General features: G+C 41.8%; 1 protein-coding gene across 5 annotated transcripts in view; it reads right to left on the bottom strand.

Annotated features, from left to right (window-relative positions):
- LOC149146558 (inner nuclear membrane protein HEH2-like) overlaps positions 1 to 26,635 on the bottom strand; it is a 299,948-nt gene that overhangs the window by 44,902 nt on the left and 228,411 nt on the right. For 4 of the 5 annotated variants that reach the window (XM_089449736.1, XM_089449737.1, XM_089449738.1 and 1 more), the window contains exon 8: positions 15,989 to 16,076. The exons of the other annotated variant lie outside the window; for it this stretch is intronic. In XM_089449736.1, the coding sequence (XP_089305862.1) occupies positions 15,989 to 16,076 (88 nt within the window). The remainder of the gene's footprint in view (positions 1 to 15,988; positions 16,077 to 26,635) is intronic. 5 annotated transcript variants of the gene reach the window in all.

Here is a 26,635-nt window from a genome sequence, read left to right as displayed (position 1 = left end):
TCTAATTTTAAAGTGACTTTTATAAAGTCAATGAAAAATTAGAAAGGAAAAGTGACTTTGGAAATAAATGACTAAGTGGGTCTTTATTAAAGTGGGGTGAATTAAAAAATAGAAAGTGAGATTTAAATGAGCATTTAATCTCAGCCATTGATCTAAATCTATTTCAGCCATTGGATTTAGGGATCACCCAAAAGTCATTTAGGGTTGGGTTAAGGAAGGAAAAGGAGGAAAAGATCATTCATTCTTTCATGAGCAGATTGGGAGAAGGAGAGCAAGAGAGCAAAGGAGATTTCTGGACAAGGAGGAGAAAGAGGCAGCAGTTTGGCACACATACCAAGGCAGCACTTCAGCAAATCCGTACAGCTCAAAGAACAAGCAGAAAAAGGCAGATTTAGTGAGCAAAACAGTGAAAAATTTGATTTTCAGCACGAATATCGAGGAGGCGATTTTCTGCACGAATTTCGAGGTCTGTCCGTACAAGTCTGTACGGCCGTCCGTACAGTCCGTACAGTCCGTACGTCCGTACAGTCCGTACATCCGTACGGTCCGTACAGCTCGTACAGCCATTTTCCAGATTGTCTGTTAGCTGAAAAACAGATAAGTTTGCTTGCTGGAAAAATTTCTGTTTTGCTGATTTTTTTGTTGAAAAATTTTCTCTGTAAAAGGCATTTTCCAGAAATAAAGAAGAGCTCTCAAACTGGTTTTCCCCAAGAGTTGTAGGGGGTTTTTTCCAGGGTCAAGTTGACCAAAAATCACTGAGTTTAAATGTGTTTTTATGGCTGTTTTTAATTGCTGATTTTTATTTCTGCAATTTCCAGCATTCTGAAAAATTTCCAGAATTTGTGTTTTCAGCAATATTTATTTTTTCAGTCTGTTAAATGTATGGTTATGGGAATGGGCATTTAACTACATGGGAGAAATAAGGTGAAACTGAAAACCGGGGTGGGAAACAGAATTTTTACATGGTATCGGAGCTTGAGTGCTGAAGGGCAGTTTGGGACAGCAAAAGGAAAAAAATACAGCTGCTGATTTTTTCACTCAGAAAATTCCAGCAAGCTGATTTTTCATAAACAGCAGTTTTATCTTTACCACAGCAGTGCTATTTTTCAGTTTTAGGACAGCAAGATGTCATTGGGATTGAGGGTGGAGGATAGGTTGGATGGGCATACAAATTACAGCGTTTGGAAGGAGAGAATGCAGAGTATCTTAGAGGAGGCAGAAGTCTGGGATATCATGGTGCATACAGCACAGCACCCTGTTGTTGTGCCTACTGATGCAACTCAGTTGACAGCTTATAATAAAAAGAACAACAAGGGTAAGAGGTTGATTCTAGACGGAATCAAAGACCATTGCATTCCTCATGTGAGAGGAAAGAGCAATGCCCATGAGATGTGGACAGCATTGTCCAATCTCTACCAGAGTACCAATGAGAACTGGAAGATGGTCCTGAAGGAGAAGCTGAAGAACATTAAGATGGGGAATGATAGTGCAGCTGGATATCTCACAAAGATTACCAATGTGAGAGATGAGTTGGCAGCGATTGGAGAGGCCATTCCATCCACTGAGTTGGTGCGTATTGCAGTGAATGGCCTCCCCCGTTCATGGTTGAACTTTGCTGATGGGGTTTGTGCACGTGAGACCCTTCCCACATGGGAGAGGTTTTGGGATGATTGCATTCAGACAGAGATCAGGAAAGGACAGCTTGGGGCAGCCAAGCCAGTTGAGCAGGATGACGATGTAGCACTGGTGGCAGGAGGCAAGAAAGGCAAAGGGAAGAAGCAGGCTTCCACAAGCGGTGGTGGAGGCAAAGGCAAAGGTAAAGGTAAACAGGGTAACTCACAGAAGGACTATTCCAAAGTGAAGTGTTGGAATTGTCAGAAGATGGGACACTATGCAGTTGTGTGTCCGGAGAAGAAGAAGAAGAAGGGGAAGAACCAGGATGTGGCAGCGTCAGCTGAGATTGAGGACTTTGCAGGTCGTTTTGACCGGGAGTTTGCGTTCATTACATGTGAGTCCTCTAGTGCAGGATCACCTGCCACACAGGTTCAGAGGGAGCATGCTTTTCCCTCGATTAGCGGAGCATCTACAGGAATCTGGTATGTGGACAGTGGGGCTTCATGCCACATGACAGGAGTCCGGGAGTACTTCTCAGAGCTTTCAGAGAGTGGCACTGATATTGAGGTAGTACTCGGTGATGACAGAGTTGTTAGAGCAGTCGGGGTGGGTACACTGACATTTCAGAGGGAGTCCAGACCTCCCTTGAAAGTGTCAGATGTTCTTTATGTGCCAGGGATGAAGAAGAACCTCATATCCGTCTCAGCTTTGGAGGACAGAGGATATGAGGTACTGTTCAGGGGAGGACAGGTGTTGATGTATCCCAGGGGCACTCCAGCTGATTCAGCTAGAGTGATAGGTGTACGCCATGCAAAGGTGTACAAGTTTGCATTCCAGCCCCTTTTGGCATTGAGCAGTAGTACCAACAGCAGAGCTAGCAGTTCTGAGCTGTGTGAAATTTGGCACCGCAGGATGGGGCACATGTCTCATGGAGCCTTGAGGACATTGCGGGAGATCACTACAGGTGTGCCAGATTTCAGTACTGATCACCATGATACTTGCAGAGGTTGTGCGATGGGCAAGTTTGCCAAATCCCCTTTTCCCAGCAGTGACAGCAGAGCGACTGGGATACTTGATTTGATTCATTCTGATGTGAGCGGTCGGATGTCTCATGTTTTCTTGAGTGGATATGAGTACTATGTTTTATTCATTGATGATCACTCCAGGAGGACCTGGATTTATTTCTTGAAGACCAAGAGTGAGGTCTTCAAGCGGTTTCAGGAGTTCAGAGCTCTTGTGGAAACACAAACAGGTCGGAAGATCAAGTCCCTGAGGTCGGACAATGGAGGAGAGTACACCCTTGGAGAGTTTGTTGACTATTGTGCGGAGGCAGGCATTAGGAGGGAGTTCACTGTTCCTTACAACCCCCAGCAGAACGGGGTTGCAGAGAGGAAGAACAGATCCATCATAGAGGCTGCTAAAGCCATGTTACATGATCAGGGGTTGCCATTGTTCTTGTGGGCAGAGGCCTGCAACACAGTTGTTTACTTGCAGAACAGGAGTCCGCATCGTGCCTTGGGGCACATGACTCCGGAGGAGGCTTTCTCTGGGAAGAAGCTTGATCTTGGTCATCTTCATATCTTTGGATGCATTACATACTCCTATATACCCAAGGAGAAGAGGACCAAACTAGAGCCCACCGCAGAGAAGGGTATCTTTGTGGGCTACAGTGAGACCTCAAAGGCCCTTCGAATTTACATTCCTGCACAGAGGAGAGTTGTTGTCAGACGGGATGTGAAGTTCGAGGAGGACAGGGCCTTTAGGAGGTCACGGGAGTTAGAGTATCTGGATCAGCCAGACCCTCAGCAGCAGTTGAGTCAGTCGCAGGGATCTAGTGGGCAGGGATCAGGAAGATCCGGAGGTACATCTATGAGGATGACAGGTCCATCAGTGAGCAGTGGCTCGCCGAGCCAGAGGGGTGGTGCTCCGGGCAGCATGCAGAGCAGTTCACAGAGCAGTTCACTAGGGAGTCCACTGATGGACAGTTCACACGGTACCTCAGCTTCTACAGGTTCAGGTGCAGGCAGGAGGACAGCAGACAGACAGTCAGGAGTTCAGAATACTGATGGTGATGAGGAGGAGGAGTTTCATTCTCCTATGGGAGAAGCATGCTCAGGGAAGAGGAAGCCCAAGTGGCTTCAGGACACCTTGAGAGATGCCACATCTGTTGCTGAGTCGAAGAGGCCGGTCAGAGAGAGTAGACCACCTGAGAGGTTTTGTAGTTATATGGCGATGGTTACCAGCATCCTTGACTCTGAGCCTTCTAGCTATGAGGAGGCAGCTAGCCAGCAGGTCTGGAGAGAGGCCATGCAGGAGGAGTATTCTTCTATCATGAAGAATGATGTTTGGGAGGTGGTGCTGAGGCCTGAGGGCAAATCCGTGGTTACTTCCAGATGGCTTTACAAGGTAAAGCATGCTGCAGATGGAAGCATTGAGAAATTCAAAGCGAGGTTTGTGGCTAGAGGGTTCTCCCAGGTAGAGGGAGTTGATTATGAGGAGACCTTCGCTCCCGTGGCTCGATATACTTCGATCCGCTCCATTATATCGATAGCAGCAGAGATGGGTTGGAAGATCCACCAGATGGATGTGAAGACCGCATTTCTCAATGGCTTCATACAGGAGGAGGTGTACATTGAGCAGCCACAGGGCTTTGAGGTGCATGGGAAGGAGTCCCATGTGTGCAGATTGAAGAAGGCCCTTTATGGCCTGAAGCAAGCTCCCAGAGCTTGGTACTCCAGGATAGATGCATACTTGCAGGGGATGGGTTTCACAAAGAGTGAGGCAGATCCGAACCTTTACTTTATTGTGATTGGTGAGGAGCCTCTCATTCTGGTGCTGTATGTGGATGACTTGATCATTACAGGTGCAGAGAGACTCATAGAGCACTGCAAGAGAGATCTTGCGGCGGAGTTTGAGATGAAGGACATCGGCTTGATGCATTACTTTTTGTGTTTGGAGGTGTGGCAGGAGGAGGGGCATTTCTTCCTGGGGCAGGGGAAGTATATTGTGGACATCCTTAGCAGATTCCACATGGAAGATTGTAGACCCATGTCGACACCGATGATCACCAACTGGAAGAAGCTTCATGCTTCGGATTCCGAGTTGGTGGATCCCACATTGTACAGGCAGCTGATTGGTTCCTTGATGTATTTGGTCAACACTAGACCAGATATCTGTTTTGCAGTCAACACGATGAGTCAGTTTATGTGTGAGCCTAGGAAGGTTCACTGGGTGGCTGCAAAACACATTTTGCGGTACTTGCAGGGGACAGTGGATTATGGTCTGGACTACAGGCAGGGAGATGGAGTGAGATTGGCAGGATACACTGATTCTGATTGGGCAGGTTGTGCTTCTGATAGGAAGAGCACTTCAGGGTGTTGTTTTGGGTTGGGTTCAGCAGTAGTGTCATGGTTCAGCAGGAAGCAGCAGTCAGTAGCACTGAGTTCAGCGGAAGCAGAGTATATGGCAGCCAGTCTAGCTAGTTGTGAGGCCATCTGGCTTCGCAAGATGTTGTTTGGCTTATTTGGTCAGCCGTTGAGACCTTCAGTGATTTACTGTGACAATCAGAGTTGCATTAAAGTCACGGAGAATCCAGTATTTCATGACAGGTCAAAGCCAATGTTGCACGAAGCGGGAGCGAAGCGGAAGCGCGAAGCGCGAAGCGGAAGCGCGGAGCGCGGAAGCGTCATTTTCCAAAAATCTAGGGAGCGAAGCGTCCGCGGAAGCGTCTGCTATATATATATATTTTTTTATATTTTTTTGCATTTATACTCAAAACAAACATCCCAAATACCAAATTAATTGTAGAAGACATGAAAACATGCATATTTTTGCATAAATCAAGATAGATATGGCATCCATGATTCCATTGTAGTTACTAGTATGTACAACAATCATCTATATTCTAGCTATTACAAACATACATCAAATTTTTAAGCATATTATAAAACATAAAACATTTAAGCATATTATAAAACATAAAACATAGAGCATATTATGATTTATCTAGCAAGTGAGCAACTGTCAACATTTGTCATGTCCAAAATTCAAATAATAATGTTTACAAAATATGTCACTTGGTCACCGCCAAGCCAAAAAGGTTCAAAATTCAAATTCACAAGTCTACAAGTCTAATGAGTAATCTATGACAAAAAGAAGTAGATTGTGAATATATCTACTAATCTCTCCTCCTTCCACCACGAATAGAACGTGATGGCGTGCCTCCACGTGGTGGCAATGAAGAAGATGGTCCCTGTGTAAGTCGTGGCACTGGAACTGATGAAGAAGAACCCCCTGTTGTTGGTGTTGAACCATGGAACCTAGGAACCAAGGGACCAGATGGGGGTGGGGGTGGTGGCATATCAACACGGTCATCATCATCCTAGAATCGCTCAAAAAATTCATGCAAAAAAAAAAAAACACTAGTTAACAAAAAAATTAAAAACATGAATTAGAGAAATGCTTTATAAGGGAAAATTGGAAAATTCATACCACAATGGACATACCTGGATAAGAGCATCCTCTAATTGCTCTAGTCGCAACACTCCATCCTCCAAATTGGGCTCCTCTGGATTCTTGTCCCAAGTCAACAAGTCTTTATTAGACTTTGCATCTTCACAGTAATGGGAAACCAATCGCAAGTTGTAATGAACATAAACCAAGCTCTCTGCCCGGTCTAAACTCAACCTGTTCCTTTTAACACTGTGGATGAAAGAATAAGAGCTCCAACACCTCTCTGCAGAAGAAGTGTTTACCACCTGTGATAGCACCCGCAATGCCAAACTCTGTAGAAGTGGAGTAGCCCCTCCATGCATGTTCCACCACTCAAGAGCAGAAAAATGCTCTCGATCTTGAATTGCATGCATGCTCCCAAATGGACCAGTGTTGAGCGTATAGTTGCTCACCTGTCTCCGTACCAATGCAGCCTCCTCATTATCAGGGATTAATCTACTCAATGCAGCCATATATTTTTCGTGAAGCTCTCATCTTGGTGTGGTTTTTTCCTGCTTCCCCCCCCAGGGGCTGGTTTTGAAAGCCATGATGGATGATAGTACCTAGGTGTCAAAACATATGCTAATGCATGCAATGGAATATTTAGCATTTCCCATCGGTTTTGCACCTCTACACGAATATAATTGTACAAGGTGGTATCTCTAGGCTCAACAATGTCTTTAATCTGCCCCAACATGCTATCCATTTGCTCATACACCTCCCCAATTACTGGTCGATCTGAATCTGCAAACTTGATCATGTAATAAATTGGTTTGGTGAATTGCAAAACATATTTAACCTGTGACCAAAAGTAACTGTCAAGAACAGTGTCCTTGACTACATTAGCACCATCTGTACACTGGTTAATTTCATCCCATGTTTCAGCACACACCAGATTAGTTAAAGCTTGTCTCACCCTCACTAGCCACCTAAAGGTGAGGTAATAACTAGCAAATCTTGTCTTTGCAATTTTAAGCAATTGCAACTTGGAGTAAGTGCCATAGAAGTAGTTTACCCTTGTATGCCCTGTGATGAATTTAATGAGCTGCTTCCCTTTCCTGTAAACCTCAGCAATCCACCCACAATCTTTGTGTTTCACAATATCATGCATCAAAAGGTTCAATGTGTGAACCAGGCACCCAGACCAAAAGATGTGTGGATGAGTACGCTCAATAATTTTTCCTGCTGCCTTACAATTTGCTGCATTATCTGTGATCACTTGAACCACATTATTCGGACCAACATCTTTGATTGATTTCAATAGGAGATCTGCAATGTTTTGTGCAGTTGCACTGATGGAGGAGGAGTCATGACATGCAATAAATACTGCACCACTAGAAGAAACACCAAGAACATTTATCAAATGTTGGTTTCTAATATTTGTCCACCCATCTGATACAATGGATACCCCATAATCCACCCACTCATGTGTAAAACGTGTTAAAGCTCTTTGAACCTTAGCTTTTTCTCTTTCTAATAACACTGTTCTAGCTTTCTCATAGTTGGGGGCCTTGTATCCTTTTGGGGCTTCATTGATGGCCTTTACCATGTCATGCCAATAGGGAGAGCGAAGCACATTGAATGGTACACCGCAAGCACAAAGAAAACGGACTATCTTTCCATCCACATCATCCCTCCCAGCAACATTAAGGAAATCCCCTATTGTTTTTCTACCTCCAGAGGTTGCAGAAGTACCATGAGGAGATGGGCAACTACCAAATTTAGAGGTTGCACTTGATTCAGAATGAGTTTTTTGTTTCTTGTTTTTTTGTTGTGCAGCCATCTCTATTTTGATGTATTTTTGTCTTTGTTCACTTGAAATGTTTGGGCAAATGGTTACTCCCACAGAACCCTTTTTTTCATCACTGTCTAGCACCCCACAAAGATGCCTCCTCAGACGGGTATATGAACCCGTATATGGTTTTCCTCCATGACAACCATGAGGGCACATCCATTTGTAAGATCCACCACCCTTTCCCCCTTCAAATTTGGTCACATAGTTCCACAAGGGATTTGATGTACCTTTCCCATCTTGTGCTTCAGTGTCCTCTTCAAGTTCATCCCCTTCCTCTTCAAACCCTTCCTCCTCATCATACATTGGGTCACTACTATTAGGACCAAGTTCATCCCCTTCCTCTTCCCCTCTATTCCTCACCCTTGCCATCATTAAAACCAAGAGTGGAATGATACATAGAAGCCAAAAGAACACCATCTTGGAATATGGATATAGGTGGTGGACAACCTGTAAATAAAGGAGCAAGTAGAAACAATGGGAAAGAGTAGGAGAGGGAGGAGAAAAATACAATTTTTTTTTCAAAAAAACAAGGGAGTTTGGGGTTTGAACTTACCTCTTTAGCTCTTGTAGATGAAGTCCTCCAAGCTCTTGCTCCAAGCTCCTCCTCCTTCTCCTAGCTCCTCCTTCTTCACTCCTCCAAGCTCTCCTTTCTTCTCCTCTCCTTTCCTCTCTTCTCTTCTCCTCTCCTCTCTTCTCTTCTCCAACTCTCATAAACTCAAAGTGAGAAAATGAGAAGAGAATGGGGGCTTTATTCTTTTCTAAAGTCACCCTAAACTCACCCTAAACTCACCCTAACCCACCCCCTCATGCTTAGTTAAGTTAAATTTTAAAAGAAATTAAAAAAAAATTACATTTAATTCGTTGCCCCGCGGGTTGCGTGCGGGTTGCGCCTGGGTGGCGTGCGGGTGGCGTGCGCTTCCGGGCAGGTTGCGTGGCGCCACCTCTTGCCCGAATCGCCTTCCGGAGCGCGATTCCGGGGGCAACGCAACCGATTTGGCAGGAATCGTTTTTTAATCTAGGAATCGCGCCACCTCAAATTCGGAATCGCGCTTCTTTTGGAGATTCCGGATCGATTCCGTACGATTCGCGATTCTGGCTTTGGATCCGGGGGGGGGCGATTCCTGCAACACTGGTCAAAGCATATCGGGATCAGATATCATTTCATCAGAGACTATGTTCAGAAGGGAGCTGTGAAGCTTGAGTATATTTCCACTGATGAGCAGGTTGCAGATATTCTTACCAAAGCCTTACCACGGGGCAAGCATGTCTACTTCAGAGACAAGATGGGTGTGGTGAGGAACACCTTCCTCGGTAAGAGGGAGTGTTAAAATTTGGTACCGGAGAACAGGTGGTTCCCTAAGGCTTTGATCTTTGGCCTAGGGAAAAGTGTCCAAAAGAATTTAATTTTTCTCCTAAAGTAACTTTATAATTTTTTATAAAGTTAAATCTAATTTGAAAGTGACTTTAAGTGATAAAGTTACTAAGTCTAATTTTAAAGTGACTTTTATAAAGTCAATGAAAAATTGGAAAGGAAAAGTGACTTTGGAAATAAATGACTAAGTGGGTCTTTATTAAAGTGGGGTGAATTAAAAAATAGAAAGTGAGATTTAAATGAGCATTTAATCTCAGCCATTGATCTAAATCTATTTCAGCCATTGGATTTAGGGATCACCCAAAAGTCATTTAGGGTTGGGTTAAGGGAGGAAAAGGAGGAAAAGATCATTCATTCTTTCATGAGCAGATTGGGAGAAGGAGAGCAAGAGAGCAAAGGAGATTTCTGGACAAGGAGGAGAAAGAGGCAGCAGTTTGGCACACATACCAAGGCAGCACTTCAGCAAATCCGTACAGCTCAAAGAACAAGCAGAAAAAGGCAGATTTAGTGAGCAAAACAGTGAAAAAATTGATTTTCAGCACGAATATCGAGGCGGCGATTTTCTGCACGAATTTCGAGGTCTATCCGTACAAGTCCGTACGGTCGTCTGTACAGTCTGTACAGTCCGTACGGTCCGTACATCCGTACGTCTGTACGGTCCGTACAGCTCGTACAGCCATTTTCCAGATTGTCTGTTAGCTGAAAAACAGATAAGTTTGCTTGCTGGAAAAATTTCTGTTTTGCTGATTTTTTTGCTGAAAATTTTTCTCTGTAAAAGGCATTTTCCAGAAATAAAGAAGAGCTCTCAAACTGATTTTCCCCAAGAGTTGTAGGGGGTTTTTTCCAGGGTCAAGTTGACCAAAAATCACTGAGTTTAAATGTGTTTTTATGGCTGTTTTTAATTGCTGATTTTTATTTCTGCAATTTCCAACATTCTGAAAAATTTCCAGAATTTGTGTTTTCAGCAATATTTATTTTTTCAGTCTGTTAAATGTATGGTTATGGGAATGGGCATTTAACTACATGGGAGAAATAAGGTGAAACTGAAAATCGGGGTGGGAAACAGAATTTTTATAGTTAAGCCCTAGGACAACAGCTTGACGAGACTAAACAGTTGTACGTATTTCGTATTACTCATGTTTTGTATGATGGGCAGATCAGAGCCTAAATGAATTGGCCTCAACCATATGTTATTGGTTAAAGGACAGACTTGTATGATAGTGTTGCGCTGGGTTTTGTAAATGGCCATGATCCTTGGTACGCAAGCCCTACAGTTTTCTTATTGAAGGACTAATAAGGAACATGTTTTGGGCCATAAATCTTATGTATTGTTATTGATCTCATTGATGTTATATTTCGATATGCAAATTGTTTGTTGTTGGGCATCTTCAATGTGTTTATGTTCCTAGCTAAGGCATAGACCAGACCTGGGGTGTGTGGAATTCCAACATGCTTCATCATCTCAACTCCATTGCCTTTTTGGATTGGCACCAGTCTCAATCCTCCATCCACTTTATTTATAAAACCTATACTACAATATAGGTTTTGCAAAATCTAACTCTCCATTTCACCTTGAACCTTATTTGCATGAATTTTAGCAAATTCCTAAGCCTAGGGATACCCCCCTTGTGCCATAGAAGAGAGGGCTTAAAGTCAGAGAGGGCGCTGTAATGGTCACAATGGATAGCCTCTCTTAGCTCTTCCAACATCTTACTTGTGCTTTGGGACTTCAAAAGTTAAGATTTCGGTGGTGACAGGTATCAATCTCATGCATGAGGGGTGGTTGTATGTCAAGAAAGGAAAATGCAAGTCCTGCACACAAAATATCCCATTTATGGATGAAAAGAGCTAGCAATCCACAGAAGTATTAGACTAGAGATTTTGCATTCTTCAATATTGTTTGTGGATGTTTAAATTGAAGACCTCATTTATTTGGTGATATTGATACTAGTACTGCATAGAATTTATCAGAGATGTCACTCTATTAAGGAATGATATCCAATGGTTCAATGAATGGGGTGGTTGGAGGATTGTTCTCTTATCTAATGTATCAGTATTGTCTTATCATTCACTGGAACAAGGTCATCATGTCGGTAATAAGCCTTTGATTGTCTTGTTAGAGACATCAGATTTTGTGTAGCAGAGATGTGCAAGGAAGTTGTTGTAGTCATATAACATCCATCTGCCATGAGTAGAAAAGTTTAATGATTAATCATTTCCATTTCCAAAAGTGTAATAGTGAGAAGTTTATAAATTTCGAAAAGGGATGCACACGTCACACAAGGGCTTACAGCGATTGCCCTTTTTACGGGTTTGAATTGGAATGGTGCTCATCAGATTTGCTATATACTATAAATAAAATAGAAAATAGCATCCATACCTTCAAACTTCATGCTATTGCGTAAACATATAAGCTTTGACAAGGGTAGTTGTAGGCCTCAACTGGAAAATGAACTTTATACAGTGCTTCATACTATTCTCGAAGATCTATTCATTATATACAAGACGTTATTATTATTGACCACTTCAAATCTAATGGATATTAATAAAAAGCTTGAATTATGGAGCATGTTGAGCATGGTTGTACAGTTTCAATTGATTCAAATGTTTAACATGTTCAGTGGCACACTGGCAAGAACAAGAATTATCTGAATTTGACTGAATAACACAAGTTTTTTAAAAGGATAAACCACAATCTGGACCAGTGATGCAGGAATCGCCCCCCCCCCCCCCCCCCGCCGGATCCAAACCCGGAACCGCGGATCGGAGCGAAGCGTCCCGGAATCCAAGTTGGAAGCGCGGATCGGAGGAGGAGGTGGCGCGGATCCGTTTAAAAAATGCGATTCCTGGCATTTTGGGTTGCGGCCGCCCGGAACCGCGGATCGGAGGGCGGTTCGGGCACGGGGTGGCGCCACGCTTCCGGCCCGGAACCGCACGCCACCCGCACGCCACCCAGGCGCTTCCGGATGCAACCCCGCGGCAGCGGATTTTTAATTTATTTTTTTTAAATTTGTTTTAACATGTAACTTAACTAGCATGAGGGGGTGGGTTAGGTGAGTTTAGGGTGAGTCTAGGGTGACTTTAGAAAAGAATAAAGCCCCCATTCTCTTCTCATTTTCTCACTTTGAGTTTATGAGAGTTGGAGAAGAGAAGAGAGGAGAGGAGAAGAGAAGAGAGGAAAGGAGAGGAGAAGAGAGGAGAGCTTGGAGGAGTGAAGAAGGAGGAGCTAGGAGAAGGAGGAGGAGCTTGGAGCAAGAGCTTGGAGGACTTCATCTACAAGAGCTAAAGAGGTAAGTTCAAACCCCAAACTCCCTTGTTTTTTTGAAAAAAAAATTGTATTTTTCTCCTCCCTCTCCTACTCTTTCCCATTGTTTCTACTTGCTCCTTTATTTACAGGTTGTCCACCACCTATATCCATATTCCAAGATGGTGTTCTTTTGGCTTCTATGTATCATTCCACTCTTGGTTTTAATGATGCCAAGGGTGAGGAATAGAGGGGAAGAGGAAGGGGATGAACTTGGTCCTAATAGTAGTGACCCAATGTATGATGAGGAGGAAGGGTTTGAAGAGGAAGGGGATGAACTTGAAGAGGACACTGAAGCACAAGATGGGAAAGGTACATCAAATCCCTTGTGGACCTTTGTGACCAAACTTGAAGGGGGAAAGGGTGGTGGATCTTACAAATGGATGTGCCCTCATGGTTGTCATGGAGGAAAACCATATACGGGTTCATATACCCGTCTGAGGAGGCATCTTTGTGGGGTGCTAGACAGTGATGAAAAAAAGGGTTCCGTGGGGGTAACCATTTGCCCAAACATTTCAAGTGAACAAAGACAAAAATACATCAAATTAGAGATGGCTGCACAAGGAAAAAACAAGAAACAAAAAACTCATTCTGAATCAAGTGCAACCTCTAAATTTGGTAGTTGCCCATCTCCTCATGGTACTTTTGCAACCTCTGGAGGTAGAAAAACAATAGGGGATTTCCTTAATGTTACTGGGAGGGATGATGTGGATGGAAAGATAGTCCGTTTTCTTTGTGCTTGCGGTGTACCATTCAATGTGCTTCGCTCTCCCTATTGGCATGAAATGGTAAAGGCCATCAATGAAGCCCCAAAAGGATACAAGGCCCCCAACTATGAGAAAGCTAGAACAGTGTTATTAGAAAGAGAAAAAGCTAAGGTTCAAAGAGCTTTGACACGTTTTACACATGAGTGGGTGGATTCTGGGGTATCCATTGTATCAGATGGGTGGACAAATATTAGAAACCAACATTTGATAAATGTTCTTGGTGTTTCTTCTAGTGGTGCAGTATTTATTGCATCTCATGACTCCTCCTCCATCAGTGCAACTGCACCAAACATTGCAGATCTCCTATTGAAATCAATCAAAGATGTTGGTCCGAATAATGTGGTTCAAGTGATCACAGATAATGCAGCAAATTGTAAGTTAGCAGGAAAAATTATTGAGCGTACTCATCCACACATCTTTTGGTCTGGGTGCCTGGTTCACACATTGAACCTTTTGATGCATGATATTGTGAAACACAAAGAATGTGGGTGGATTGCTGAGGTTTACAGGAAAGGGAAGCAGCTCATTAAATTCATCACAGGGCATACAAGGGTAAACTACTTCTATGGCACTTACTCCAAGTTGCAATTGCTTAAAATTGCAAAGACAAGATTTGCTAGTTATTACCTCACCTTTAGGCGGCTAGTGAAGGTGAGACAAGATTTAACTAATCTGGTGTGTGCTGAAACATGGGATGAAATTAACAATGACACAGATGGTGCTAATGAAGTCAAGGACACTGTTCTTGACAGTTACTTTTGGTCACAGGTTAAATATGTTTTGCAATTCACCAAACCAATTTATTACATGATCAAGTTTGCAGATTCAGATCGACCAGTAATTGGGGAGGTGTATGAGCAAATGGATAGCATGTTGGGGCAGATTAAAGACATTGTTGAGCCTAGAGATACCACCTTGTACAATTATATTCGTGAAGAGGTGGTAAAACGATGGGATATGCTAAATGTTCCATTGCATGCATTAGCATATGTTTTGACACCTAAATACTATCATCCATCATGGCTTTCAAAACCAGCACCTGGGCGGGGAGTCAGGAGAAAACCACACCAAGATAAAGAGGTTCACGAAAAATATATGGCTGCATTGAGTAGATTAATCCCTGATGAGGAGGAGGCTGCATTGGTACGGAGACACGTGAGCAACTATACGAGCAGCACTGGTCCATTTTCGAGCATGCATGCAATTCAAGATCGAGAGAATTTTTCTGCTCTTGAGTGGTGGAACATGCATGGAGGGCCTACTCCACTTCTACAGAGTTTGGCATTGCGGGTGCTATCACAGGTGGTAAACACTTCTTCTGCAGAGAGGTGTTGGAGCTCTTATTCTTTCATCCACAGTGTTAAAAGGAACAGGTTGAATTTAGACCGGGCAGAGAGCTTGGTTTATGTTCATTACAACTTGCGATTGTTGTCCCATTACTGTGAAGATGCAAAGTCTAATAAAGACTTGTTGACTTGGGACAAGAATCCAGAGGAGCCCAATTTGGAGGATGGAGTGTTGCGACTAGAGCAATTAGAGGATTCTCTTATCCAGGTATGTCCATTGTGGTATGAATTTTCCAATTTTCCCTTATAAAGAATTCATGTTTTTAATTTTTTTGTTAACTAGTGTTTTTTTTTTGCATGAATTTTTTGAGCGATTCTAGGATGATGACACGGGTGTTGATATGCCACCACCCCCACCCCCATCTGGTCCCTTGGTTTCTACTAGAGGAGGTTCTTCTTCATCAGTTCCAGTGCCACGACTTACACAGGGACCATCTTCTTCATTGCCACCACGTGGAGGCCCGCCATCACGTTCTATTCGTGGTGGAAGGAGGAGAGATTAGTAGATATATTCACAATCTACTTCTTTTTGTCATAGATTACTCATTAGACTTGTAGACTTGTGAATTTGAATTTTGAACCTTTTTGGCTTGGCGGTGACCAAGTGACATATTTTGTAAACATTATTATTTGAATTTTGGACATGACAAATGTTGACAGTTGCTCACTTGCTAGATAAATCATAATATGCTCTATGTTTTATGTTTTATAATATGCTTAAATGTTTTATGTTTTATAATATGCTTAAAAATTTGATGTATGTTTGTAATAGCTAGAATATAGATGATTGTTGTACATACTAGTAACTACAATGGAATCATGGATGCCATATCTATCTTGATTTATGCAAAAATATGCATGTTTTCATGTCTTCTACAATTAATTTGGTATTTGGGATGTTTGTTTTGAGTATAAATGCAAAAAAATATAAAAATATATATATATATAGCAGACGCTTCCGCGGACGCTTCGCTCCCTAGATTTTTGGAAAATGACGCTTCCGCGCTCCGCGCTTCCACTTCGCGCTTCCGCTTCGCTCCCGCTTCGTGCAACACTGATCTGGACAACCATTGAAATATCACTTCCAAGAAAATTAACTCTAATAGAGGAATCTGAATGTTCAAATATAAACCGGCATTTCTTCAAAGGAAAGATTGATAATATGTAGTACTTAATGTACATAAGAAGCATTATAAATTTATATTTAAAGTAAGCATCATAAAACTATTTTGAAACTAAATATAATCCAACTCAGGAATCCTGCAGAATCCAAGATACAGTAGTGGAATAAAAATGCACCTTGCCATTCCAGCACAACTCTGGATTCACCTTTCACAAGTTTAGGATATTGATCAATGCGAGAATCCTCTTGGATGAATTCCTCAACCTGCATCAAACATTAATTAACAAGTATCCAAAACCAGATTCCCCCACATCACTAACACACTCTGCTAAGTACAGTTATATATGTGATGCATCTGTGCTTATGTACACAAACAGAGTCTGCCAAGACCAAGATTAAGAATAATGGAACAAATTCTTAAATTGGGTTCTTTGGCCATCTTGAACACAATAATCCAATATTTGAAGACTCTAGGCATATTGAAATTACCGAAGTGTCAGATGATGAGGAATAATACATCAGCAATGAAATGTAACAAAACTAATCAGACTGATCAGGCATGGCATTCCCCTTCTAAAATGTCACTTGGCCATAAACTGTTATTTCTACAGTGCAACATGCAGGTAAAACCATAAATTGTCTCTGACAATAAAATCAAAAACTGTTTTTCCACTGGCAGGTTCCAATCATCGAAGTGATTCATTAGATACCAAATTTCAATTCATAAATCAGCTGCCAAGAAAAAGTAGAAAGCTCTAGCATGAAAGAAAAACAAAAATAGAACATATTTGTTGATCATATACAAAATCCCTGGATCAGAAGCAGGTGTATACCTTACTTCAAGGCTTATGTTGATGGGTAAAACCGTTATACCCTGTATAAATTATATGGACAGCCAACAGAAAGAAATTCCATAATTTTATATGCATGTCTACCTAAGTCACCTGACAAGGGGACATGGGACACGAAGGACACGAGGATTCGAGTGTCAGACACGAGCACGTTGACCCCCAGGAACAGGACACATTATATATTATTTTATTAAAAAATATACATATATATATTAAAAATTAGATATTTCTTACACAAATTCTCACTCATGACACAAATTCATTTATTCAAACATAGATCTTCATCTAGATGTAAGTTTTACAAAGTAACATTATGCATACAAATACAATTGTGACATGTTCATCAATAATCCAATAGGAGAAAGACAAGATACTGCAGTTTTCTCATTAAGTCATCAAAATAGGTAGTAGCAATGCCAATGGCAAATAGAAATAGAAAATATAAAACAACTACAAGCCTCAAGACAGTAGGTAGCTCATGAGGCATCAATCATCATCATCAAAATCAGCATCACTGTCATCATCATGGTCACCACTGCTCTCCTTTGTTGCATCCTCCTCCTTTGTATCCAATGTCATCTCTGCATCTGCTGGTGTGGAGGATGACCCCTCTACAGTATCACCATCATCAAAAGTGACAAGCTCTAGCACTAACTCATTAAGATCCAAATTGGCCAATGCCAACTCAACAATGTTGTCCAACCCATATCATCATGAAAGACATCCCACATCTTTGTCTTTCCCTTCAACCACTCATTCCTTTGCCTGTAAATAAGATGAAGGTTGGTGTGTACATACACCATTGTCTCTGCCCTGGACTACTCAAGCCTGCTCTTCTTGACACTATACAAATTCCCATATGTGCCCCAATTCCTCTCGCAACAAGAGGATGAAGTCACCTGAGAGATGAGCCTCATGGCCAACTGCTATAGAGGAGGGCTTGTTGCCCCATGAGTTTCCCACCAAGAATAGGGCTTCTTAGCCCCCCTGTCTCTAATCACATCATATCCTACAAATCGACCAATGCTAGTGGAAAACTCTGCAAAGGCATCCTCCACCTCATAAAGAGATGCTCTATCCTGAAAAATGTGCTTCAATACATCCTTCCTTCCCTGTGAAATTTCACCATCCATATGAGGAGGGAATCTGCGAGAAGGTCCACCATTCAACTACTCATGGCTTTAGTATTTCAGGTTCAATGAGTGAGACAAACAATGCAAAGGTGTGCAATTCTTGTCCCCTCTGCTGACAAGAATATCCTGTATGGTGGTGAAGAAGGCCTCTAATGATGTCTCATACTTAGGGAGCTCACTCTATAAAATAATGTTCCTCACAGGCTCAATCATGGAATCTCGTCCCTCATAAACCTCTCCTAGGATGGGTTGGTCAGTATCTGCAAATCGTAGCAAAGAAATGATAGCGTCCATGATCTTAAAAAGTAGATCTACCCTCTCCCACCAAGCATCATCTAACACTGTGTCCTTCACTCTTTTTGAGGCTGCTTGATCTGTCTTTCTCCAAAAAGACCAAAACTCTGAAATAACCATGGCCCCAAGAGCGGTCTTGACCTCCCTCAACCTCTTCAACATGATTAATGAAGAGGCAAATCGTGTATCTGCAATCTTCAACAATGATAGATTGGTGCACTCCTTGTAGATTGTGAGGGCATTTGTATGATTTTGTACGAAATTGCGAATATGTTGTGCATCCTCTATAATACTTCCAATCCAAAGCACATCAGAAGCAGTAAATTTAAGTGCTAAATTCAAGGAATGGACAATGCAAGGTGTCCAAATTTTTTTGGATATTTAGCTTCCACAATCATGCCAGCAGCCTTGCAAATAGATGCATTATCTATAATGATTTGCACACAAGAATCAACACCTACATCTTCAAAAACTTTAATGAACAACTCACCCATATATTGTGCATCCTTGATTGTTCAAGTGCATCCACTAATTTCAAGAAAATTGGACCATTCAAGGAAGAGACCATGAAGTTGATGAGTGGGTGACGTGTTGGACCTGTCCATCCATTAGAAACAATACTAACCCTAGATGTTGGCCATGCTGACTTAATAGGCTCAAGCATTTTTCCACCTCTTTCTTTGCCTTAGCAAACACTGTGGTTCTAAGCTTCTCTGACCGAGGAGGCACATACCCTAATGGAGCCCCTTGAGTTAGAGCTCAGCACATCTCAATAAATAAAGGTAAGCGTGCAACATTAAAGGATATAAACTCCTGATAGAAAAAGAATGTAATAGTGAGATCAAGTTGTTCCTGTTTCTCTTTCTGAAAAATCCTGTCCATTGGACCAAGTGCCACTGCTTTTCTTTTTGTTGCTTGTCCCCCACCAAAACTCTTAAATGGAAATTTGTTGTTGCTTTTCCTCAAGAATGGAAGGGGATCATCATTCTCAGTTTTCTTAGATGTTGTTTCCACCTTTCCCATACCAACATTGGCATCTTTTTCCATTTCTTTCCTCTTAGCTAAAGGCACATGTGTACATGTTGCAATTTCACAACAACCTGGTAAAGCCAACAAATGAGATTTCACACAGTAATATGTGCTCATGAAATGATTGTTGCAATAGTTGCATTTCCAAGCAACATTGCCTCCTCCCTTCAACTTGCTGCCTGGCCCTTGCTCTCTTGTGACATACTTCCACAAGGGATATTTGTTATCTTGAGCCTGTTGTCTTCCCTCAACATTTGAAGTTGTTGTTGCAGTCCCACTTCCAATAGAGGGAACACTTGCAAACCCTGATTAAATTGAAAGAGGAGGGGCATCTCCAATGGGAACATTCTTCCCCTTCCTTTGCCCCTTCCCTGCTACCCTTGATTGAGCCATGAATGTTGTAAAAAAATTAAGAAAAAATGCACAAACATGTTAAAAAATGCCCATGCAAACTGCTATAATAAAAATGCAAAAAATGGAAACAAAATGCACTTACTTGTTGTTTAATTCGCCTCCAAAATGCTCCCAAACCCTTTGCTATTCGCTCCCACACACCCACAGCAAGAGAGAGTGAAAAGTGATTGTGAAATGGGTCAAAACCGCCCTTTATGGGCCGCACGGCACGCCAAACAAGGGGATTCGTGTCCCATGATCAGGACATGATGGAGTCTGGCTAGACACGATTGAACACGATCCAGAGGACACCTGTCCCACCGAATCGTGTCTAATTCCCCCGATTCGGGATATGTAGGGGCTAAGGCTCGAATCCAATTTCTTAGATGTTTACCACTAAGGTTAGACCAAAACAGGCCTTAAATGTTAAAATTTTCCAATACTAGATCTGATTTAAATTCCTAGCAATTTATTTTATGCCCAAAAAATGTCTTCACCCCGTAAATTATTTTTCTGGAAAACTGTTGAATAAAAATAAATAGCCAACATTAGTTAATAAATTAATCAATGTACTTTTCCTGAGTTGAAAGGAAAACAAAAATAGAACATATTTGTTGATCATTATACAAAAGCCCTGGATCAGTATCAGGCATATATCTTACTTCAAGGCTTATGAAGGTAAAACCATTATACCCTATATAAATTATATGGAGAGCCAACAGGAAAAAAAATCCATGATTTTATATGTGTTTACCACTAAGGTTAGACCAAAAGAGGCCTTAAATGTTAAATTTTTCCAATATCAGATCTGATTTAAATTCCTAACAATTTATTTTATGCCCAAAACATGTATTCATCGAGTATATTACTTTTCAAAAAAACTGATGAATAAAAATAAATAGCCAATAGCCAACATTAATTAATAAAATTAATCAATGTGTTTTTACTAAGTTAAACTTAGGAAAGAGATAATAAAAGTCACTCAACATTGACCAAGTACCTAAAGCAGCTTTTGGACATCTTTTGCATGATTGACATCTAACCTATGTAGAAGGACCTATCCAAGCTATCATCATACAACACTCCTTCCTAGCCAAGAAGGTATTCTGCACCACCCCTAGCTTTACCTCTGGAGAAGACAAACTTCCCCTTGACAAGGGGCTTCGTGAGAATATCTGCAACCTGCTCATCTGTGGAGATATACTAAAACTTCACAACTCCCCTCAGAACACTGTCTTTGGTGAAGTGATACCTAATCTCTATATGCTTGAACCTGACATGATACACTAGAGCTTTTGGACATCTTTTGCATGCTCGACATCTAACCTATGTAGAAGGACCTATCCAAGCTATCATCATACAACACTCCTTCCTATCCAAGAAGGTATTTTGCACCACCCCAAGCTTTATCTCTGGAGAAGACAAACTTCCCCTTGACAAGGGGCTTTGTGAGAATATCTACAACCTGCTCATCTGTGGAGATATACTAAATCTTCACAGCTCCCCTCAGGACACTGTCGCTAGTGAAGTGATACCTAATCTCTATATGCTTGAACCTATCATGAAACACTAGATTCCATGAAAGTTTAATGCAACATTGCTTATCATAATGAATCACAATGGGTCCAACACTAGACCGAATAAACCTATGAGCATCGTGCGAAGCCAGATGGATTCACAACTCGCCAAACTCCCTGCGATGTAGAAGGCCTTTACTGAACTGAGTGCCACAAGATGCCACTTCCTACCAACCATGAGATCACCACTGACCCCAAGCTGAAGCAACAGCCTGAAGTTTTCTTCCTGTCCACTACACTCCCAACCCAATCTATGTTTGTGTAGCCCTGCAACTGTACTCCACCATCTCCTGACATATCTCAACCCATACTCCATTATACTTCATAAGTACTTGAGCACATGCTTCACTGCCACCAAATGCAACCTCATCAACTCCACCATAAACTTGCTCAGGGTATTCACAACAAAGCATATACATGGCTTAGTGTTAGCCAAATACATCAAGGAACCTATCAGTTGCATGTACAAAGTGGGATCCACTAACTCTGACTCTGAAGCATTTAGCTTCCTTAGATTGGTGATCATAGGTGTAGACATAGGTCTTCAATCCACCATCCTGAATCACCTCAAGATATCAACTGCATATTTTCCATGTCCCGGGAAAATCTCACCCATTTGTTACCACATATCCAACTCCAAAAAGTAGTGCATCATGTTAATGTCCTTCATCTCGAACTATGTAGCAAGATCTTGCTTTCACATCCATGGGCTTCCTTACACCTATGAGAAATAGATCATCAACATACAGCACCAAGATGAGTGGATCATCTCCAACAAGTGTGTAATACAAGTTGGGATCCACCTCACCCCTGTTGAAGCCCATATCTAGCAAATACCTATTAATCCTTAAGTACCATGAACTTGGTCCCTGCTTGAGCCTATATAGTTCCCTCTTTAACCTGCATCGTTGTTATCAAAACCAGTGGAAATAGTCGGTCTGACCAATTTAGAGGCCAAACTGAGTCCAGTTCGAGGTTTGAAACCGGATATGGTCGATTCAATATTGAACTGGTTGGTTTTCACAGAACTGGCTGATTCCATATAAGTTGATCAAAGATGTTTGAATTTTTTTAAGAAAAAACAGGATTTTTTTATCGAGGCGGCCTAATATTCAAGCCTATGGCCTTGATATTGAGACACCATTCGTGGTAATGTTAAATTCTTTAAATAAAAGTGACATTCTCCTTTATCTTTCATTTTCATCCTTTTACTTAAAATTTTAACATTACCATGAAATGGATTTCATATGGAGAAAGTAGAATTTTAAATCTCACTCAAAATCTAACAGACTTAATAGATTTCAGGATTTCAAGATTGGGGGGATTGCAACATTTCCATTGGATTTTGGCATGTACGAGGGTATGGAACTAGTATTTAATCAAAATCAATAAACCCTTCATGTACTTTGATGTTAGTGGCATTGGTTGTCGAACTCCTTTATCACGACCCTACTAAAAATGTACCCATCACTCAAATAAAATCTTGACTTGACACGCTACATTTTCTTCCTAACTTATTTTAATGCTTGGGGGGTGATATTGATAAAGAAAATACCAATATAGGCAATGATTTTGATGATAGGTATGTTGTTTTTCCACGGCACTAGAATCTTAGTTAGGGTCTTAGAATCACTAACGCTACCAATCCAATACCACAACAAACTACTTTGCACAACAGAACAAAATACAACAATAAATCTACTAATGCACAAATATAAACATTTTTTTTTTTTACAATTTTCAATAATCCAACTTCGTTATATTAACAACTTTAATACAACAATCTAGGGCTCCCATACCAGGGATAATGGCCCTCATACATCCACTAATTAAATTATACAAGAAAAAAATACATTGACGATCTAGCTGATGTTGTTGACAATCACAGCGCCTCTTGTTGTACCTTGAACACAATTGTTGGTCCTTGTGCTCCCAATCTATAACTCATGTCTCTATCAATGGTCTTACTCCTTTAGGTCACTGAACATGGCTTCTCCACTTGCTCTCTAGTTGATCGTTAGTCCATCAATGCATCAACACATAGAGACTCTTGTTGATTTGTCCAAAACTCCATTTGTGAACAACTCTCAACTGCCCACTACTACTCCTCAGCTCCTTTGGGACTTCTTCCCTCTAATGTCTTCCTACGCTGCTCCAATGAAGACAAACTTCAGGCTGGAGGGTTGCCACCTATCACTGTAAGATGTCCTTCTCCAACAATAAACTTGGGCTAACTCACTTAGTTGTCCTTTGTCCTTTAAGGTGTCAACACTAGAGCCTCCAATCAACCTCTTCTAGCAGTCTTATTTGTCCTTCAAGAGACTACTCTTTGGCCTCCAACTTCACCCACCTTACAGTTGTCAAAGTCCTTCTTGGCAAGCTAATCTAGGGCTACTTTGAGCACCTACTTGTGGCCCCCCAATAACCACAAGATGCCCAATACACCTATGTCCAATCTAGACCCATCCACTAGCATTAATCAACTTCAAATACATATACATACCTTTGCCTGAGTTGGTGTTTACTACTATCAATCTGCGATATGGTTAGGGAATAGTACAATCCATGTTAGCGCTAACAACAAGCTCCACCAAACCTCCTACAGTTGTGGCCTTCCTCCACCATAGGTCTGCTCCTCCTCGTTACCTTCTAGGATAGGTTTCAGCCCTATTTTAGGCCTCACCGCACCCTCCCAAACTAGGACACAAGGCTCTGCCCTTCTCCTAAGCAATATACAAGTCTGCGACTACCTTATAACCTGCCCAAACAAAGTTTCAGCTTCCTATAAGGGAACAGAACTTTGCAGCTACCAAAACAAAGGAAAAATACCATTCAAACCAACACGAAAAGCAACCCAGAGTTCACTCAAACCACTCAGCCTGCACTCAAATCTATCTCGGCCTCCAAACAGTCACAAGATGCCTTCGCTAGCCTGCTCCTTCGCTTGGAGTCTGCCCTGGTCTGCGACCTAATCAGATGTATTTGTCATGTGATTTAATGCACTTGAATGTCCTACTAAGGTCTCACAACATCTCTATTTCTATGATTCTTGTGGGTGATCAAACAGCCCTACAAAGGGAACCTCTAACTCCAAGTTGACCTCAACTTGTTGACAAATTAGCCCACCTAAACATATAAAAATTAATAACTCTCTTTGTAGACCTCCAATATCGATGATTTTCGCGGCCCCTAGTTCCTTTTAGGGTCCTCTTTCATCTCCATTAGTCAAATCAATGATAACCCTCATGGTTTTGGCCCCGCATCTTTGGGTACAAAACCCCAAGCTTGGGTTCTAAGCCCAAAAAAGCACATTTGTGGTGCTCCTTCCTCGAAACCTCGAACCTTAGAGCTTAGAGTACTTTCCAAGCTATCAATCTCAACACTCCCTCTTTACGAGGGAGGTACTTCCAAGACTAGAAGTAACTCGTCATAATCATTGTCACAGTTGGCGACACTAGCCCAACTCCTAGCGCTCATCACTACAACAAATCTTATAGCATGAATTACGCCTCTCTCGGAAGGGTCACTGTCACTGGAAGCCGCACACTTACTCCCCACTGACCATGCACTCTTTTTGGGTTGCACATTCTCCCTCTAAACCTGCAAAGTCCCTCTAGAACTCAGCGCTCTCTGAACCTCTGGAACCTGGACCTTCTTCTCTGGAATCTGTACCTGCTCTTCTAAAACCTCCACCTACTTCTCTAGAACTTGTACTTGGTTATGCTTCTTCTTCCCACGATCTATAGGCTTGCTCGTCAGCCTGTATAGACCATGCTATCTAACTCCATTCATGAAACCAGAGGAGCTAGAGCCTTTGGGCCTGAGTCTTGCCTTACCACCCTGGAACAGCACCTCAAACCCCTTTTGCTTGATCGCTAACAAACATCACATTATATATGAGCTCTAGTACAAACAGTACATCTTGAACTCACATCACTTGATCTGACTACATCCTGAATGGCACAACACCTGATCCTCTGATCTCTTTCAGACACTTGCCAACCAATAGCATGTGTAACTTTGAGTCCCACTCAGCGAGAGTCTCGAACACATCTTGAGACCCTGTCATATGCTTCGACGCTCCAATGTCCACGTACCATGCAGCCTCGTCGATGGTACCCTATGAGAAATGAGAAATCAATGCAAAGTCCTCACTCTCAAATCTCTTAGAGAGGTCTTCTGCCTCAATAGAAGTACCAATACCTGCAATTGCCTTCCCCTTCTTCTTGTCATCTCCTTGCTTCTTCTAAGAGCACTTCGTCGAATAATGACCAAACTCACCACAATTGAAACACTTGATCTTACACAAGTCCTTATGCTTTCCCTTCATTCTTGTTGTGAGTGCCACGTCATCATTTGAAGCCTTCTTCCAGTGAAGATCATTATCTCACAACTCTTCCTGAATGAAGTCATCCCACAACATGTTCAAGTCTGGCAACTTCTCTCTGGCAACAATCCCCTTGATGAAGGGCTTCCATTCCTTGGTGAACCCTTTTAAAGCAATCCTTACCATCTCAAAATTTGTGATAGATTCATCGATGGCAGCAAGCTCATCTTGAACCTGAGACAACCTCGATAGATACGAAGCCACCCCTTCACCTTGTATCATCTTGGTGGCCTTCAACGTATCCTATAACATCAATACTTCGTTCTCGTTCTTATTTTGGAACAAATTTTGAAGAGCTTTTCACATTTCATGGGCAGTGTTCTTCCTAGATAGATGAGGTATGAAGGAATCCTTCATACCATCTAGGATGATCAACTTCGCCTTCGTATCCAACTCTTCGTACACTTGCAATTCCTTAGAGTCAGTCGGCTTCTTAATTGCTTTCTCAACAAAATCCCAGATCCTATTCACCATCAGAACCAACTTGATCATTTCCTTCCATGGACTATAGTTGGACAACCCTTCCAACCTGTCCTCATACCGGACACCAATTTGCAACTTCAACATTGCTACGAGCCCTTTAATAACAATGTGACCAACTCCCTCTTAAGTTCTACTTTGTTGTACACACTCTGATTCACTAGCCCTTTAAAGTAGCTTTGATACCAAGTTGTTTTTCCATGGCATTGGAATCTATGTTAGGGTCTTAGAACCATTGACGCTACCAATCCAATACCAAAACAAACTACTTTGCAAAACGGAATAAAATGTAGCAGTAAATATACTAGTGCATAAATATAAACAATTTTTTTCACGATTTTCCATAACCCAACTTCATTATATTAGCAACTTTAATACAATATTCTAGGGCTCCCGTACCAAGGATAATGGCCCTCATACATCCACTGATACAAGAATACAAGAACAAGATACTCTAATGATATAACTGACGTAGTTGACAATCACAACTCCTCTTGTTGTACCCTAAACACAATTGTTGGTCCTTGTGCTCCCAATCTGCAACTCGTGCTTCTATCAATGGTCCTACTCCTTTAGGTCACTGAACACAGCTTCTCCATCTGCTCTCTAGTTGATCGGTAGTCCATCAACACATCCACACATAAAGACTCATGTTCAGTTGTTCACAACTTTGTTTGTG

This window comes from Pinus tabuliformis, chromosome X (assembly GCF_031772625.1).
Source record: "Pinus tabuliformis cultivar Carrire ecotype Pingquan chromosome X, CPIR1, whole genome shotgun sequence".
Taxonomy (NCBI): domain Eukaryota; kingdom Viridiplantae; phylum Streptophyta; class Pinopsida; order Pinales; family Pinaceae; genus Pinus; species Pinus tabuliformis.
This window is presented reverse-complemented; position numbering and strand designations above follow the sequence as displayed.